Here is an 18049-nt window from a genome sequence, read left to right as displayed (position 1 = left end):
AACTTTCTAGAGGTTCACAACCCTTTCAAACAAAAGTGGCCAGAAATTCCAGTAAGCCCAGCTGAGATTTTGATGGTTTGAGAACCTGAGCAGACTACACCTCATGGCAATGGATAATTTTTGCTTTGTTCAAATAAAGATTTAAGAATATCCTGCTGCCTCCCCATTCTGAACCAAGCTGCTGATATACCTCCGGCGGTGCCATACCCCGATGGTGTTTGGTCTCACCTCTGTGGTGTGTGACTTCTCTTCCCATCTGGTACAAATTTGCAGAGCAATAAGTAGAAATGGTAGAACCAGCAGCCCCGAGAAAGGCAGAGCACATGCTGCCGGGGCAGCACCAGGCCTGTGACAACCCTTGGGGCCACTGGGAGACACGTGAGATATACAGCAACTCTGAGCCAGCTGGAGAGCTTTTCTCCTGAGACTCCAGACAGAGCGGACAGAAGACCCGAGTCTGGACTGCGGTCTTTGTGCGTTGGGTCACAGGTGTCATTACTCTGTTATAAGAAGTCCTTGTCATATTCAGTTATTCTTACATGTCGAGTGCTTCCTTCTCTGAATAAAAGATAGAAATGTGCCCTTTCAGAGCTTCACTCCCTTATCTCCAAAGTTAGTGGGAAGAGACCGACCAGCTGCATGTTATGTTAGAAGTGATGCTGACCCGAATGCTGTGTTTCTGCTGCCTGCATAGTGGCCGGACAAGAATTTTCCCCTTCAGTCAAAACCCACTCATTCTAAATCCTGGGCACCTAATCAGCTCCTTCAAATAGCAGGGGAGATGTCATCACCTGCAGAGCACACACTTCATAGGAGTCTATTATAAGATGAGAACAAAAGAATGAGTTCTGTTCCATGAAATTTTTAGGTATAAGCCACTTCCTTAAGGAACAAAAAAAGTGTAACGTTCCAGCAGTCTATTTCAGCACTAAAACTTTGTGTAGACCTTACTGTATTTTTCTTGCAATACAAGGTTTCACTGACATTTAAATGTCTTGAAAAACTGGCACATATTGAATAATTTAAATTAGTAGTTGTTTTTCCAATCTTAAAATATACTTTCTGTATTTCTCCACCTTATTTTGTGTTATAATCTATACCTAAACATCTTTATACACACACATACAAAATAATTTTGTGTATTTGGTGTGTGTATAAATATGCACACCAAAATATTTTGTATTATCTAAGACAATATTTTCCTTTAAGCAAAATATCATTTTTTATTTTGCAGTGATTCAGGACAAAGTCTATTGGAGAACATCAATATTTTATGTGCTAAGCTCCAATCCCTCCTACAGTTTTATTACTTTGTTTCCTTATTTGGTTCTTCAGGAGCGTCTAAGAGTAATTTCTTCTTATGAACCACCATGAAGAGACCATTAATAATAATAATTTTCACACAGAATTCAGCCTACTCAAATAAAGAAGGAAAGAACGGTAAAGTCCCACTCCTTTGTTTAACCTGTATCTGTAATGTGAGGCCAAGAGAAAGAAGCAGGAGAAATGTGTCAGGTGGCAACAGACATCACAAGATAATGGCAAGGTTGCAGCAGCAATGCACCTTCATTGAGCAGCAGATCATAATTGTATTACCCTGACTTCATATCTGAGGCGAGGGGGTCTTAACGTTAGTATAAAGTCACTGATAATTGGTTGACTAAGTGCCTTCACATTTTTACCACTATTACACCTTCAGTTTTATTAAACAGCACTTACCATATATCAATGAAATATTCCTTAGTCTTTCATTACTGAACGAATCATTGAAAAATCATTGCAATGAAGGTTAACTTTACTTTGGCTTCCTGAAATGACATGGTACTTGCTAGCTAATTAACAGATATTTTTATAGCCTTCATTTGGCTTGAGAAGCAAACTGTCAAAGAATTCAGTACAGACCCACCATGGCTGATCATAGGCTTAAGGAGGCTTTGCACAAAGATGAAAGGATGTTTCAGCTCTTCCTTCCCAGTCACACTGGACGGCTCATATGAGTACCTGACTGAGTCCAGCAGAAGCCCCTCACCACTTCCAAGGCAGCTGTAAGATCAATTCTGTAGCCCAGAACAACTTTTTCTACCTGCTACGTACTTGAAACATATTTGCAGCTCCCAAAACACTGAGTTATAGCCTATCATTTGCCTTCACAGGCACCAAAACATTTCCCCCCGTCTTGGAACGCTTGTTCCCAGACAGAAGTAGTCAGCAGAACATACTCACTTTCCATTGCCGCCCCAAGGTGAGGGGGCCTGGGAGGCTTTTGAAGAGTTCTGTAAGTATAAAACCAAAATGTTAACAAAGGTGACACAAACGCATGAATACTGACGACACGAGGCTCAGTACTCCCCATTTTTGTTGCAAGAGCTACAGTGGATGTAGCAGAACAGCTCTGCACATCAGTCCCATAATTAAATGGCTGGCGGATGACTGGTAGGTTCCAACCAGTAGCTTCAAAGTCACTTGATGAAAGAAGGAATATAGTAATCCTTGAGTAAAAGCATATGTAGCTCACAAAGAAGTGGTTTAACTATCACTGAAACTTATTCTACTAAACAAGTTCTTCAGAGTGCAAATACAATGTTTTAACAAGAAATAAAAGGAATTTGGGTTGATGCCTTAATGAAATTAATCCCTCCCAAATTGCTAGGGAAGGTGGCTTGGGATTTAGATAGTAGTAGAAATAAAACTTCTACTAAGGATCTGCTTGAATGGCCTTGTTTTTATGTATTTTATTTGCACAAATTGACTTTCCTTACCTGCTTACTCATTCTGCCTTTCACGTCTGTGTAGCACCTTGTGCATCCCTGTACAAAAAGATTGCCCAGCGACAATAAAGCCATATTTTTCCAGTCTTGCTCAGACTGGGTGGTATCTTTCTTTGTTCCCATAAAAAGTGGTAATATCAGGGCTGAAGCTATCTATGCATGCTTTCTGAAAGCAATCACTGAGCTCCCTTGCAAAGAGGTCAGCACACACAGAGAAAATTCAATCAAATTCTACAAGTTCTTTGCAAAGTATTACCATCATTATTACAAGATTCACCAGGTTACTGTAATTGCTATTTTGCATATGAGGCACAGAGATTCAGTGGAGCACAGAGCAGCCCAGGGCACAGCTCAAGGTCACACAGCTCACTCTGAGAGCAAAATCCTACTCTTGACTTCTAAAACACAGCTAAACTTTCCAAAGCAGAAAACACTGCCCAAAACATAATACTGGCCCTGTCCTCATGTTCCTATACACGTCACTGTGTTTCATTAAATATGTGAGCATGTGTTTTGCTGTACAGAACATATGTACTGTATACTTTTGCCACCCACTCATATGTAAGAAAGAGGGAGATCCTAAATTCCCCAGGAAAGGTCTTCAGGGATGAAGAAGCAGCTTTGATTTTAGTTTGTACTGTCTGGGAATTATTCCTGACAGTACCTGGAGACAAATAGTAGATCTGACAATATTAAGACTAGATCTTGAATGGAGGCGGTTATTTGACAAGGATAATATTTGCAATATTTTTGTCAATAATTATTGACAACACATTTTCAAAACTATAAAAATCGTCCTCAAACTTTTAGATGAAATGCATCAAAGGACGCCACTTCTGCTAACTCTAAAAAGCTTGATTTCAATTTTAAAAATTTATCATAGTAGTTATATTTTATCCCAAGTTGTCTCTAAATTTCATAACTACTTTTATGATTAAATGGTTATTTTCTGAGTCAAAAATATCCATCTGAAACTTCTAACTGGAAATTAATCAGAACCAGTTCTGTCCACAAATGGTTTTAATTTGAACAAAGTGGCATTTGTGAGGAAAACTATGAAGAATAAATCTGCCAAAAAATTCCTCTCCAGCTCTGCTGTAAACAGTGGGCTGCTTTTCCCATTTAAAATTGTGCAAAATTTTGAATAACAACTCTATTCAATAGTTAATCTATTTCATTTGCATTACAGATTCTCGCTGGTGAACACAGAGAACATTGTACAGCAATACAAACCTAATGCGTAGTTAACAGCTCCCGTTCTTTTATTTTCTCCTTCTATGCCTTTACTACAAAAAGATCCTGAATATACAATCTGTATACACCCAAACACTACTTCTGGAAACGAATTACAGTGCCCATAGCATACACATAATAACACTAGGCGAAATACTCAGCTTCAACTGGATGCCTAAAACCAGCATTCCTGATTTGTCTATTTTATTACATTTTAATTTTTTTTCCTCTTACTTTCATTTACATTAAGAGACATTTTCTCTGTTTGGACGCAGTAAAATGGCCTTATGTTGGAAGTAGTAACGTTCTTTTTTGTACCTATCTGCACAGCTAGAGAAAGTAAAGTGGCTTTAAAAGTGAGAATCCCCCTGCCTCCTTTATTTTTTTTTTTAAGAAATCATTTATTTCTGCAGAAAATGTTTATCAAATGATTTTCTTAGTAACCTTTTTAAAGAGAGAATCTATATTCACCCTGGATAAAATCTGAAGTGGATGGAATACATTTCATGAAAATGCTGAGGCTATAAATGTGTCTAGTTCAAATTTAATTTGTTGTGCAAATCTCTGTCTGAGAACTCCATGAGTACAACAGAGGCAATCCTAATGACTACAAGAAAGCCTCAGTTTAAGCAGAAGATTGGGGATAACATTATTGAAGTTACAGAGACACAAGCACATAGAGGACACCAGGGAAGTCAGGACTAAGTGGTTGTTGCTAGCTTGATAGTACTGGAGTTTTACAGCAGAAGGACCATTTTACCACCATTTACATGAAAATATTTAAACTGCAGTGTTAAAAAGTTTTACTGGTTTGCAGTACTAATATGTCAAAGCCTGCAATAAATTCATAGAGGCTGAAAAAAACAGAAGAAGATTGACTGGCTGACAAACCAGTGTAGTTACATAATTTCAGAATAATAGGTAGCAATGAAGTACAAGGATAGATGTATGTTTTAAACAGCGTTAACCAGTAAAATATAAATATCAAAACCTTTGCAGAGCTGAATAAAGATTCTATTTCTTTCTTAATTTAGGAACCGTGAGGTCTTGGCATTCTTAGACGGAGTAAACAGCATTTGACAAGGTTAAAGGAAAACATCACCAAGACATGACACTCAGCCCCCTCGATTGAAGGTAAAGGCAAATTTTCAAGATGTTGATAAGGCAATGTGAAGTTCCACAGTAATAAAAGGAGAAATCTCCCAGTCTACATTAATCTTCAGCAAATCTCACTGAATTTAAGATCTAAATTTAATTAACCAAAACCTAAATAATTGCTTTATTACAGTTCATTGGGGGTCAGTTCATAATCGGTCGCACATTGAAATCTTGAAAGAATCAGTTTCCTTTACACAAACTTGCATAAACATTACGTGGCACTGAGAATAATGTAATTTTAGTAGAATTACTGAGTATGGTCCTTTGAATCAAGTGACTAATATAAAAATCCTCCAAATCACTTCTGTCCCCACTCCCTGGCAGCCATCCTGCCTACATTTCCCATGAGAGAAGTTAAATGTGGGATTTTAAGTCACACAGTTATACTTCTGAGAGCTTTCATTCCTGGTATGAATTTCATTTCTTATCAATAAATTAAACAGAAAAAAAGATTACCTTAAAATATTCCATCAGAGATCTGGAGTACTTCATAGCATGGTCCTTCTTTAGTTTAAACATTCTCAAGTAGAGAAGTGATAAGCATCGGTAGCTGTGGTAATTAGGAAAGGATTATGTTAATTCCATTGCTTAATGAAACTTATAAACTGTAAGAAAAAAAAGAAAGCTGACCTATATTTTTCCATTTCTGTTATAAGGTTAGATTTGGAGACATAAGCAAATGGTAGGGGAAAAAAAAAAGTGGTCAGAAGCATTAAAATCCCATCTTGATAAGAGTATAAATTAGAAGAATAAATGTTTAGTCAGCTGCTGAAGAAATCCATTAGTTATCCTTTAATAGTTTAATGGAAAACAAGAATAATGATCTTCTGTAAGCTGCTTAAGTAATTTAGTAGTTTTAAAGTCCTCCTTAAGATTTTAGCTGCTTCTCTCACTGTTGCAATGGGACTTACCATAAAACTGCTAATTTCTTGTCCCCTTCCGTAGCAGAAGAACCTGTGAAATTCTTGAGTCTCATTGCGTACCTTGTCAGAAAAGTGAGAAGAAATTGAGAATTAAAATTATCTTAAAATTACTAGTGACACTCTGAAAAACAACAGCCACACATGGGTATTCTTCTCCAACTTCAACAGTTAACGGTCACATGTTTTCGTAGAAATTAGATCAACGTAAATTTCTTCAAATCCATACGGCTGAAGGAAATCACCAATCAATTTTTTTGGCTGAGGAGAACTATTTTTGGACATATTAATAATATTACATCCAGCCATCTAGGCTGAGTCCTGCAAACATCTGTGATGAGTATTGGATAGAAGCACAAGGTTTTAGCCCTATATATATACTGAAGAACAGAGAAATATGGTAAGATTTTACACATAAGACTTTGGCTTGAACAATACCTTCAAGATCCTTCTCATAAATCCTTCTTCAAAGCTTTTAATATATTTTACACAGAAAACAGTTTTAAGTACAGGAAAGGTCCTGTGCACAGATTTTTCAGTTCTTGGGTCCATTAATTTACAAGTCTTGTGTACTTGGTCTTCCCTCTCTATTTAATTGCTCCTATCTAACATTTGGGTGATCAAAGACTGAGTATTCCTACCTCCTCTCTCTCTTTTTTTTTTTTCCCTTTAACTGAGCACACTCCACTCCATGCATTTAGTCTCCTGAAAATCAATTCATCGCATAAAATCATTGTTCTGAGCCCTAATGCAATTTCACAGGTACTTGTGTTGGAATAAGTAATAGGGTTCAGCGTTGCGTAAGAAAGTTTTAAGGTATCCAGGCAGTCTTGATGAGTTCTCATTTACAAGGAGGTAATGGAGTGCAGGCAGGCAGTGCTGCTCTCGCTCTGCCTTCCTCCCACTCCCCCCCCATCAGCCCCCAGTTTGCAGCTCTAGCACACCACCTAATACGCTTCCTCCATGTCCTATCTCACCTGGTCTTTGGTATTGTTGTTCCTGTCATACTGAATAAAGCTGATCAATCATGAAGATATATGTCTCTTTGGGATTTTCAGTATTACATTAAGGATTTTAGCACTACCATTAACTTAAAACACATTTGGCAGTCAGAGCCGATATTCCCAATCTCTTTGAAGCTCACAGAGGTGCATCAGGTGTCTGATGCAGATACTCAGGTCAAACACATCTAACGTAAAAAGGAAAAATGGTGCCTCTGATGAAGGGAGGAGTTGAGAGTGAGAAAAATCTTCTGTCTCTTATCCCACAGTAAAAATCTAAGTTAACACTAGCAGCCACACTGAGGAAGTGTGTGTGCACAGCTGCATACTTGAGCTGTACATTCAGCACCTACTGTAGCCCACAAAGAGTATGTATTTGTCCACGGAGTTTATTCAACCTGTACCAGCCTGCTGCTCACCCGGGCAATCACCATTTTTTCCTGTCTGACCAATGACAGCAATTCAATGGGCACTGGCTGCCTACGAGATGCTGCATACAACAGTCTGTAAGTTATGCTCTCCCTCTGATGGTAGGTGGTGAAATTAGTCTCACCTGACTTTAGCTACTTAGAAATTTGAGATCTAGTATAACAAAGTCCTCTGGATTCTTCCACAGCCAAAAGCAGTGAAACAAGCAATCCAGAAGCAGTTCAAGTGCTGCTTCCACACTGTGATCTATCTATCATGTGGTGTGCAGCAGGACTGTGCTGATCGAGTTGCTGCTGGGAAGTGCAAGGCAGCACGGCCGTGTGTGCAGATGAGTGGCAGTTGCTTCAAGATGCAGTCGTACCCTCAGCTGACTCCATCCAGCACTGTAGGGTGGAAGGGAGCTACACATATCACCTATTTTTGAGCTGCCATTCTCTGAATCAAGTGGTGCACAAGTTGTGGCTCTTCAATGAACCAAGATTTTTGGTCCATCTACTTCTGCACAGACAGACTGCTGGACTGAGGAACATCTTCAACTGTGCCGTGTGGCTTTCTTAAAAAATAAAAATAAATGCGGGCTCCTAGAAAGAAGCAATGACTTCTTTAAAGACTATTTCTTTAAATACAGTTTATTGTGCCATATGGCTGTACTGGTGTAGTTCAGGACACAAAATACTGAACTGTCCACCGTCAGAGTGCAGGAAGAGCTTTGACACAGCGGAGCAGAGGTGGGCGGCTCCTTTGCTTAAGTTCTCTGCTCTCGAGGGTTTAACTTGGATCCTAAGTGTCAAGTGAACATAATTTTTTTTCTTAAATAATCTGTTTAGATTTTCTTCCTCTCTTTATGAAGTCTATCATGTAAAATCAGGTTTTTAAATATTTAACAGGCATACTATTTACCTGAGAGTAAGAGCTTCTTCAGATCTGACACATTTTATTATGTAAATACCTACTTATCCAATATGTAAAACATGCATTATTTTTGGCAGTCCCTAATAGTAAATCTGTCATATTAAAATCCTGCACGTTGAAAAAAACACCTTTGCCATATTAAACCCAAAACATTCAGGGTCTGATTTACTTTCCTTTCTTTCTCTTGTGTAAATTGCCAGTAATTACTCTGACATTAATGGTGATATTCCTAGCATACACTGGGGAAAGCAAAAGTGCATCATAGTGAGGAAGAAAAATCCTGTTGTTCTACTTACAGGTAAATTTAATCCTGCTTGATTTCCCTTTGATAATTTGCACAAGTAAAGCAAACAAGCCCTTAGTTACTCAGGAGACCATTATTTCTATGGAGCCAACACTATGAAACAGCTATAGGGAGAAGCAGCAGATTTAAAAATAATAACTGAGACATTTCATGAGTAAGTAAAGGCACTCTCATCCATATTCTGACCTACAAGTCTACAACACTATATTAAAACTAATTCAGCTGGTTCACGTTCCTTTAACATTAAAAAAAATTACTTTTTTAAATACAATACATGTAGAAAGCTTCCTCTCTGGCTATGATCTTAAGTGCCAAGTTTCAGCTTTTTTTTTTTTTTTAACAGCCAAGTCCTAAATCTCTAAAACCAGGGTTTGTAATAGAAATCCTGATAGACTCACTTTAATGTTTTGAATTATAAAACTACACCTTTTAAAAGACGAGTGTCATTGCCAAACAGTGAAATTACTATACTTTACTTCCACCCACTACATTTCAATTTTAATTTTATGAATATTGCAAATTATAACACTCACATTATAACCTCTAAAGGGGATAATTTATCAAAGCAGTGTCCATCAATTATAAATTTTCCATGACATTAATAAAATGGCAAGAACTAATTATGATGACTTCTGAGATGAAGATGCCTTGGACAAATCATTAATACGTTGAAATGGTATTTTTTAAAACATAGCAGGTTCTAATTATGACTGAAATGAGATTATGAAAATGATCACAGAAAGGACATTAACCTGATGAGTTCCACAGTCTCTGAGTACATGGTGTATGGAGATTTAGCTTCTAATGGATCTCGCTCCATGGCATTCCCGCACTCGATGAAGGAGAGGGCAGCATCAGCATAATTCACTGCTTTGCCGAACTTCTCCAGCTGAAATTGGAAAGACATCATCAAGAAAATCCTTCAGCTTTAATTGTGAGGTAGACAGATCACAATATAAAGCATCACCAGCATTAGGATTAAAGCAAAGTGACACTGGTAGTTAAGAATAAATTCATACAGTAGTTAAGGCAGGGTTGATGTTTTTACCAAATCTTTTCAGGTAGTATATGGCCAGATGCTCCACAGAGGCAACTCAATGTACATCCATTGACATGCACAGATTTATACAGGCCATGAAGGACACTAAGCATGTTTGAACAAATCCATATTGCTTCTTGACATATGAACTAAATTTGAATTTCACTACGCAAGGGTTAACAACTCTATGCCATTTGTCAGACGTCACATTCTGTGTTAACTGTTGACCAAAAGAAATCTCATCACTTATGTGATGACTAAAAGAGAAGAAAAAAAAAAAGAAAAAATATAGCAGTGCTAAATATTTTATTTTACTAGGATTTTATTGCAAAAGGTTTTAGCCCTCATAATGGTTGTGATTAAACTGACTTAGACATACTGATTTCTTTTTTTATGTGTAATGAATATTATATATGACATTTTTATAGTGAGTATTTTATAATAGTATTTAACATTTTCAATTTTTGATAGCTGGATGTAAGAATTCTACTAATGTGGCATTTGATATAAGAGGTCCAATATACTTTAAATAATTTGAAAATTTCTTTGTATGCCTCTATCAAAATATTTTTGATGCAACTGCATATGTAACCCATTCACAAATGGAAGCCTATCCTAGCAGCATATTATGCAGAACATTTAGTATTGATCTAAGGTAATGACATATTTGCCTTTGCGGCTACTTCTAAGCAATCCTTACAACTAGTGCCCACTGTACACCTTTAATTTCAAGTTCTGCTCTTGTGCATTGCTTACGTACACAGCCTTTCTATAACTGCTAGTTATTACTCGAATGATCACAAAAGAGGAAACATTTCTAAATGCATTCTCTGTATGCCAGTGGCCACTTCTCAGCATATTCTTCAAATTGCTTGCTTCAAGTCTTCCAAAAATGACCTTGTGGTATAAAAAAAAAGGCATCTGGCTGCAAGCAGATTTAGTACAGACACACAGTTTGGGCCAGAAATGAAATCTGAACCTGCCCTTTCGCTCCATGCTAACTCTAGCAGAGTAGGTGGAATTACTTCAGCTCATCACAGCTCAGCTGGGAACACTCTTCCATGTGGTACAGCCAGTGGCCACTGCAGCAGCCCATCCAAGTTGGTTGATTCCTTACTGCCATCCCCAACAAGGATAGATTTTCAGGGGTCACTCTCATAAGAGGCAAAATGCCCAGCCCTTCACCAGAAATCTATTTTCTGTAAAAGCTCAGGAACAGCATCGCCACAAATCTCATTAACATTTGCTGACACATTTTGAGGTCACAAGCATTATCTTTCTGGCCACTGCAACACATCTTTCAGTGCTGTGTGTGCTTTGTCATGTCAGCACCCAGTAACCAGAAGCAATTGTTTCCATAGGACAACCAGCACTATGGGACTGAACAGCAAATGTGTTACATGGAGATAATTCATGTGCAGCTGCATTGGGGTGGGGGTGGGAAAAATTGAGACCTAAATAGCAGAAAGAAAAAGCAGATAGTTTGTGGGTATTTATGCCTGCCAACAAGTTGTATCATAGCGGATGGCCTCACATTCCCATAAGAGCACTTGGGATATCAAGCTGCATGCGACAGGCAAGACCTGCCTGCAGGCAGCAGCATGATGCGCCCTGCCTGCTCCTCTTAGTTCTGCTTGAGAAACACCCCTGATTCTGCAAGGCATAGTCAAAGGTAAGAGGATGGGAGACAGGTCAACAGTTTCCGAGTGAATCAGGCTGTGCAGGGAAGTGGATTGACATAACATGTTGAGATCATCAGGAGCCTGAGCCTGTAAATATTTGCTAGCGTGGAGCAGGCAGCCCTGTGCCAGAACCATGTGTATTCTCTTTAAAGGTCAATCAGCTGTGGGATGTGTTGTCAGTCTGCTCCTGCCAGCCTTCCCCGTGCGCGGATGGCAGGGCCCTGGCTGAACAAGCTTTGCTAAGCCCGGCTGCAGGAATTGGGGCAGGGCACCTCCTGGAAAAGAGAAGGCTGGGAAGGCTGACTGCTAACTTACTGACACACCCAGCAGGCTGCCGAAAACCTGAACCCACCTCCTACAGAAAACACACTCGGTAATGTTGTGCCCCAAGTCAAAACTGAGCCTGGAGAGCTGAAGCAGGCAGCTTGAGACGCCACTCTCCTTCAGCTCACCGACAGCAAAAGGAGAGCCATTTCTTTAAATTTGTTTTGGTTTTTAAACTCACAACATGTAATGGTTTTGAGTTTTTTTATCACAAACACTTATTTCCAAACACAAAACTCTCTGATGTGGAATGATAACATGCTTGCAAAACCTCCATAAATAATAAAGCAAGAAGTGAATAATCACTCAGCTCTTTTTGGTGGTGATTTTGAGGGGCAAAATTAATGACCACACTCCATTTTAGACATCTTAGTTTAAATAAACAGAGGAATCAAATTCCACTAAGCTCGCCTAAACGAGTTGCTGTTCTGCACTCTATGTAGCGTAGTCCCTAACTACAAAGCAATTGGCTATTAAAGGCACTTCAGTGCTGGCAATAGCTTGGATTTAACAAACTTTGACACAGTATAATCTGTGAGATTCAGTAGTTTCATCAAAATCAAAACACTTCATAAAATTAAATTCATCTTACTGGAATTCCATTTGAGGTAAAATGAGAGAAAAAGCTTTCCCAGCACTGGACTAGCTCACTGCAAGCTTTTCTTTGGCAAAAAGCATATTGAATTCTTATTTACTAGCCTGAAAGTATGCAATAAAAATGAATGTACTATTTAAAAATCAATTGTCGCACATTTTTAACAACTGGATTTGAAATATCAAAGACCTTTACCACATGATGATAGGATAGAAGGTGGTTTGCCTTTCTGAACTTTCTGTTATGTAATATCTCAACACTTTCGTGTTACCCCTACTTTCTGGGGTAACAAATTGTCAAAGCCTAGGAGCTAGTTTGACTTGTTGTGGACAGTGTGTTCATGGAGAAAGCGTTTAGTCAACAAAAGGGTTCCTCCTGGTTTCCGAGGCTTTAAATGACATTCAGAATGTAAATTTCTGTAATACCCAGCTCCTTAGTGGAAAGAGACAAACCTCCCCTGTGTTAACCTACCAACGCATCTGCTTTATGCTTTAGCTTCTTAGCCTCTTGCATGTAATAATCCGCATTGTGAAGCCTAAAGAGACAAAATCAATTATTTCAAGTCTTTGTTTTCATACATTTCATACAGTTGGACAAACATTGTTTGGGATAATTGCTGACTGCATCCAAGAACAATTTTAACATATAGGCCCACTTATTTCTTTAAATCTTAACCAGGTATTAATCTGGAGCTGCTGCATGCAAGGATATGATGGGTGACCAGAATGTAAAATAACTAGCTGTGGAAACCGGCCACCCAAAGGGCCCATTAATGTGTGCTGAAGAGAGGAAAAGGAAAAATATTTTAATCTAATTAAGCATAAGAAGTTTCCATTAGAGGAGCTAAAATTAAAAAATGAAGAAGAATTACCGTGAACCAACATTCACGATCTGAAAACATTCATCAACAGACTCTTCATTAATCAGTGACAACAGTTCATTTGTAAAGATTAAAACTGTGTGTGCCTTTGTGCAGCACTATCCACACAGGTGCCCAACACCAGCGTTATAATCAAAGATCCTCTCTTTCACAGGGAGCTCTGCTTGCACAAAAATCCCAAATACATAACACGCAGCTAGCAGAGATCTGGTAATACTTACACATCATCAAATGTTATTTTGGGTCTTCTAGGCTCAGAATTCCCATTGGAAAGTGTTGGCATTGCAGACCAGATGTCTGTTTCTAGATGGCTGGTGTCAAGAAGAGTGTTGGCTGTTGGTGCGTTGTGAGATTCTTCCTCCTAGGAAAAAAGGACTGTTAACTCTCCATAGTTCAAACACCTTCCAACAATATAAGTGCTCACAGCTCCATCTTCCTCCCCCCCTAAAAAACACCCAAATAAACAAAATGCTACAGCACTCATACATACCCAACTACATGCAAGTTACCTCCCAAAATCACCCTTCTGTCTTTTATAACATAAGCCCATTAGATTAATTAGGCAATATGACTCACCTCTGACCCCTCACCTGAACTTATCAGCTTACACTCTTAGATGAAATCAACCTGGAAACCATGGTGTTACTGATTACAGGCTCTGGTTAAAGCAAGGGCGGGGAAATCTAATGCAGAAGGGTTGGGTGTAAACTCAAGCTGCATTCAAGGTGGATCACACTAATGTAACCTTTTTCCTATATTATTATTAGCTAACTATATAGTGTCTGAAGAGTCTGCTTGGATTTCAGCAAGGAATGGTTTCCTCACCCTTGCTACACAGAACAGAGAAGAATGGAAAGCAGAAGTCAGGAGTTGTGACTTCGGATTGACTATAACTAGAAGCATAACAGAAGCATTTAATCAAGCAATTGCAATTTGCAAGGCAGGTCAACAACCAGATGAACTAAATTACAGAAGAGCCAATAAACTAGGGAAAGAAGTCTAACATATTTTAGAAGACAAATATTTCATGTATCAGGATAATAGATAAAACAAGGAGAAATCTGACTGGAGATGCTGGGAGTGAGAGGAAGTGGCCCTGCTGTTTAGATAGCATTGTTTATTTGCTGACATACGCAGTCCATTTTGGCATTGATTTCAGTTGAAGGTGTATGTATTTCTTTCTCAGCTTGAAGTGACACAATGATATCAGAAAGCAACAGGGATGAATGAATAAGGTGAAGTGATTTGTCACCTACAATCCAAAGCAACTTGCGAGTTTTACTATTACAGTGCAGGGTAACAACCTCTCACAAAGCAGTGAACTGTGAAAAATAGGGCTATGCATGTCCTTTTCTGCCGCAGAATCTTCTTTTTGTCTTTTAATTTTGACAGTGAGACTAAGATACATTTTGATATTAAATGATACGTTTGAAAGTCCAGAGGGAGGACTATTTTTTTAAAATTGGCTAAAAGCCTGAAGTTCCCCTGTTTTCTCTAAAAGAAGATGACAAACTCATGTGAAGTTTTACTTTTTTTAGTAAATTTGCTATGCAGCTTCTAGTTTTGGCTCTTTTTCATGTATTTTCAGTTAAAAATCCCATCTGATTCTGGTGAAAAGCAAGCAAGAAAGAACTGTGTATGTGAAAACCTTTCATGGGGTTATGGCCATAATAGAATGATGGCTTTTTCTGGGGAAAAAAAACCCCTATTTACATGATATCTAAAAGCTTATATATGTAATTTTTAAGTATAAATAAGCCCTACTGCTGGAAGCTGGGAGCCTGCAAACCTGAGAGAAGGTATTTCTAAATGGAGTGTGCTAAGGGCAGGTAGCTATTTGTTAGATTTGTATTATCTGCTTAGTCTAGTTCAGTACTTAATTCTGGCTGAGAATTTGATACTTATTTAGGTGATGGGTACCAAAATTCCTGATGTTTTATTTTCAAAATATGTTTGTTGTAGCCACTGAGTTAAGGGAATAATTGCAGTTAGTTGGTGGCTGCAAAAGCTCTCCTCCGAGGCTCAGGGACCAAGTTTTTCAGGAAGCAATATGCAATGCCAAGCAGATGCCTAACAGTGAACTAAAAATGGAACTCGCAAGAATCACTTATGCCCAGCTTCCACTCCTCGCTGCTCTTAAGTGGGGCTACAGAAGCATTTAAAAATAGATACTGGAAAAAAAAAATTACCAGAACAAAGATAAGTTAATTTTATTTTATCTTGTTCACTTCCAGCAACCAAGGTTGGCCACTTACACAGATTCCTTTGGAGTTAGAAGAGGATTTATTTTCATTCTTTCTGTGTTTAGAAACAGAGGAGGAAGAGCTGCTGGTCTGAGAGGCGTTTGTGATGTTGGTCTCTTGGCTGAAGGAGCTGTTGTCACTGCTGTGCCGCCGGTGCACAGGCTCGTCCAAGAGCGGAGATAATGGAGGTGGGAACAGCTTCTCTTCTCTTTTCTTTGTCACCTTCTTCACTGAGCTACCACTGCTCCTGGGACAGAGATAAGAACCAGTTGCATTTCAAGAACCTTTGTTAATCACAAAAAGCTCAAAACTCTAGATATTATTTCCTGAGGAGCCAGCTCTACCCTCAAGAATGTCCTACAATCCTCACATCGTAGAAGCAAAGTCAAAAGGGGACAGGCAATGAAAACAGAAGAGCTACCTCTGCCTTTTCAATGGCTTCAGAAACCTCCTGCTTTGGAGGACAACTTCCAGTGCATTAGTACAAATTGCACCCAATTTAAATGCTAATTTGAGTCTGTCTTCATTTGAGAGGTCATAGAGGTTTTGACTCAGCAAAGTGCTGGAAAGTTTTATGGGTAGGGTTAGTTCCTTTGACATTAAGTATGGCTATTTATGTGTTTAACTTTAAGCATCTTTTTAAGAGATGAATTAGGGCCCACATAAGCAACCTTTGCGAAAAAAAACCTATAATAGCACATGGCATGTGAACAAAAAAATAATTTACAACTACCAAATGATAACAATAACAATAACATAATAATTATTTGATCTCTAGAATAAAACCAATGTTCAACAGTATATTAAAATGATACATTGTAGCTGGCAAAACCCCTTGAGCAAATATTGGTTGATGAATTGAACGTGATTCAGAAAATGAATGTGGTTTTGACATAAAAGCTCAAGTAATATGATAATCCATTGTCTGTTTAATGTACAGAAAATGTTAGCTGGATAGAAATGGCAGCTGCGATACACAGTAGAAACATAAAAACCTGCTTGACCTTTCTCCCCTCAAATCCATCAAAAAAGAGAAAACAAACCCCAAACATCCAAACATCCCACTGACTGTTTAACATGTTAATCTACTCATAGATTTCTATTTTAGGTACTGTCCCAGCTCAGTCAATGCAGATAACGTGAATTCTAATCTTTTGTTGGACATCTAATATTGTACTACATGATCATTTACTTTTTATGATTATTGACTAAAATTTCAATAACAAATCAAGTCAACAAGAATTTATGTTTCGTTCCCAGTCTCTTTCTGTCAGTGTCAGGAATTATAGATCTGCTTTGCGTTAAAATAACCAGGGAAAGCAACCCAAGTTTCCTTACACCTTATTCTGGAGCTCACTCTCACTCCAGTCTGGCCTCTCTTGCAGTTTCACAGTATCAATATCTATACCTGCTTTGTTCATTTCCTTACTTTGGACCTTTGATTATATAAAATATTTTAGCCTATCTGTGAAACCACAGAATAAAATGAAACAAACTCCCCTATTTCAATTTGACTGAAGCAAAGTTAAAAATATCTTATTTGAAACTCTCTTATATTAAAGAACTTCAGACTGAGAAAACAAAATGAGAACAGAATTCATTTTTGCTTTACAGCAACACTGGTAAGGATATTGTCCTGTCCAGAAAAAACATGGGCCTGGAGATCAAAGGAAAGCAACCAGGTTGGAAGAGACTAGCAATTCTTTGAGGAGATGGATTTTATACACATGTGGTCCTGCAATATGTCCTCAAAAAAGTTTTCACTGAAAGCCTCACCTGTTCGCTTTCTTACACCCAAAGGGCACCATGGAACTCAGACAAGTTATAGCTATAGCTATAGCTATGCATACCATAGCATAGCTATAGCTATGGTAACTTAGCCAAAGGAGAGTAAACACTACCCCAAGGAAACATGTATGTGTTACTGGATTGTTCAGAGGCAAAGCAGACACAGTTAATGGAATACCTAGGAGTAGAATCCAAAAGAGTGTCCTACACAGAGAACCCTGGACAGGCATATACAAGTGGGAGCACAGACCGAGTTGGCTCTCCGTGTCCCTGTGCATGGAGGTGCTTGGAGCTCTTCCTTCTCCCTGGTACAGCTTTGAAAAGGAAAGAGCAGCCGAGCCTGGCAAATCTATCTCAAAAGCGTCACAAGAAAAACTGAATGTGAGCCATTGGTTCCCTTTACGATCTGACCCTGCACCACTAGTGAGGTTCCTCGGGACATCCATGGCTGTTTCCATAGCTGATACCAGACTGCTGCTTGCACGGAGTCTATCACTGCATGTGAAAATTTAAGTCACGTATAAAGCAACTGAAGCAATGTTCCTCAGCTGCTACATGGAGGTGGAGGGACTAAGGGAGGAGTACAAGGAAAAGTTAAGAAGGCTGCAGGTATGATGGTTAAAAATTCACTACTTAAAACTTCACCAGTTCACTTCACCTTTGGGCTCCAATATAAGATGAGACAAACCAAGATATAGGTGCAGCTACTCAGCTCTGGCACACATGTCAACCTGTGGGTGGGAAGACTTAACCACAAAGGAAAACACTCTTGA

General features: G+C 38.6%; 2 protein-coding genes across 3 annotated transcripts in view; both read right to left on the bottom strand.

Moving 5' to 3' along the window:
* TMEM185A (transmembrane protein 185A) overlaps nt 1-308 on the bottom strand; it is a 152590-nt gene extending 152282 nt beyond the window's left edge. Inside the window, exon 1 of the mRNA XM_054075620.1 lies at nt 299-308. The gene's annotated coding sequence lies outside the window, so the exon portion shown is untranslated. The remainder of the gene's footprint in view (nt 1-298) is intronic.
* AFF2 (ALF transcription elongation factor 2) overlaps nt 1-18049 on the bottom strand; it is a 333777-nt gene that overhangs the window by 12563 nt on the left and 303165 nt on the right. For both annotated transcript variants that reach the window (XM_054075616.1, XM_054075617.1), the window contains exons 13-19: nt 15501-15735; nt 13467-13606; nt 12837-12900; nt 9478-9614; nt 6071-6142; nt 5616-5709; nt 2224-2273 (exon numbers count right to left, since the gene is read on the bottom strand). In XM_054075616.1, coding sequence (XP_053931591.1) covers nt 2224-2273; nt 5616-5709; nt 6071-6142; nt 9478-9614; nt 12837-12900; nt 13467-13606; nt 15501-15735 — 792 coding nt within the window. The remainder of the gene's footprint in view (nt 1-2223; nt 2274-5615; nt 5710-6070; nt 6143-9477; nt 9615-12836; nt 12901-13466; nt 13607-15500; nt 15736-18049) is intronic.

The sequence above is a fragment of the Cuculus canorus genome, chromosome 10, assembly GCF_017976375.1.
Source record: "Cuculus canorus isolate bCucCan1 chromosome 10, bCucCan1.pri, whole genome shotgun sequence".
Classification (NCBI taxonomy): Eukaryota; Metazoa; Chordata; class Aves; order Cuculiformes; family Cuculidae; genus Cuculus; species Cuculus canorus.
This window is presented reverse-complemented; position numbering and strand designations above follow the sequence as displayed.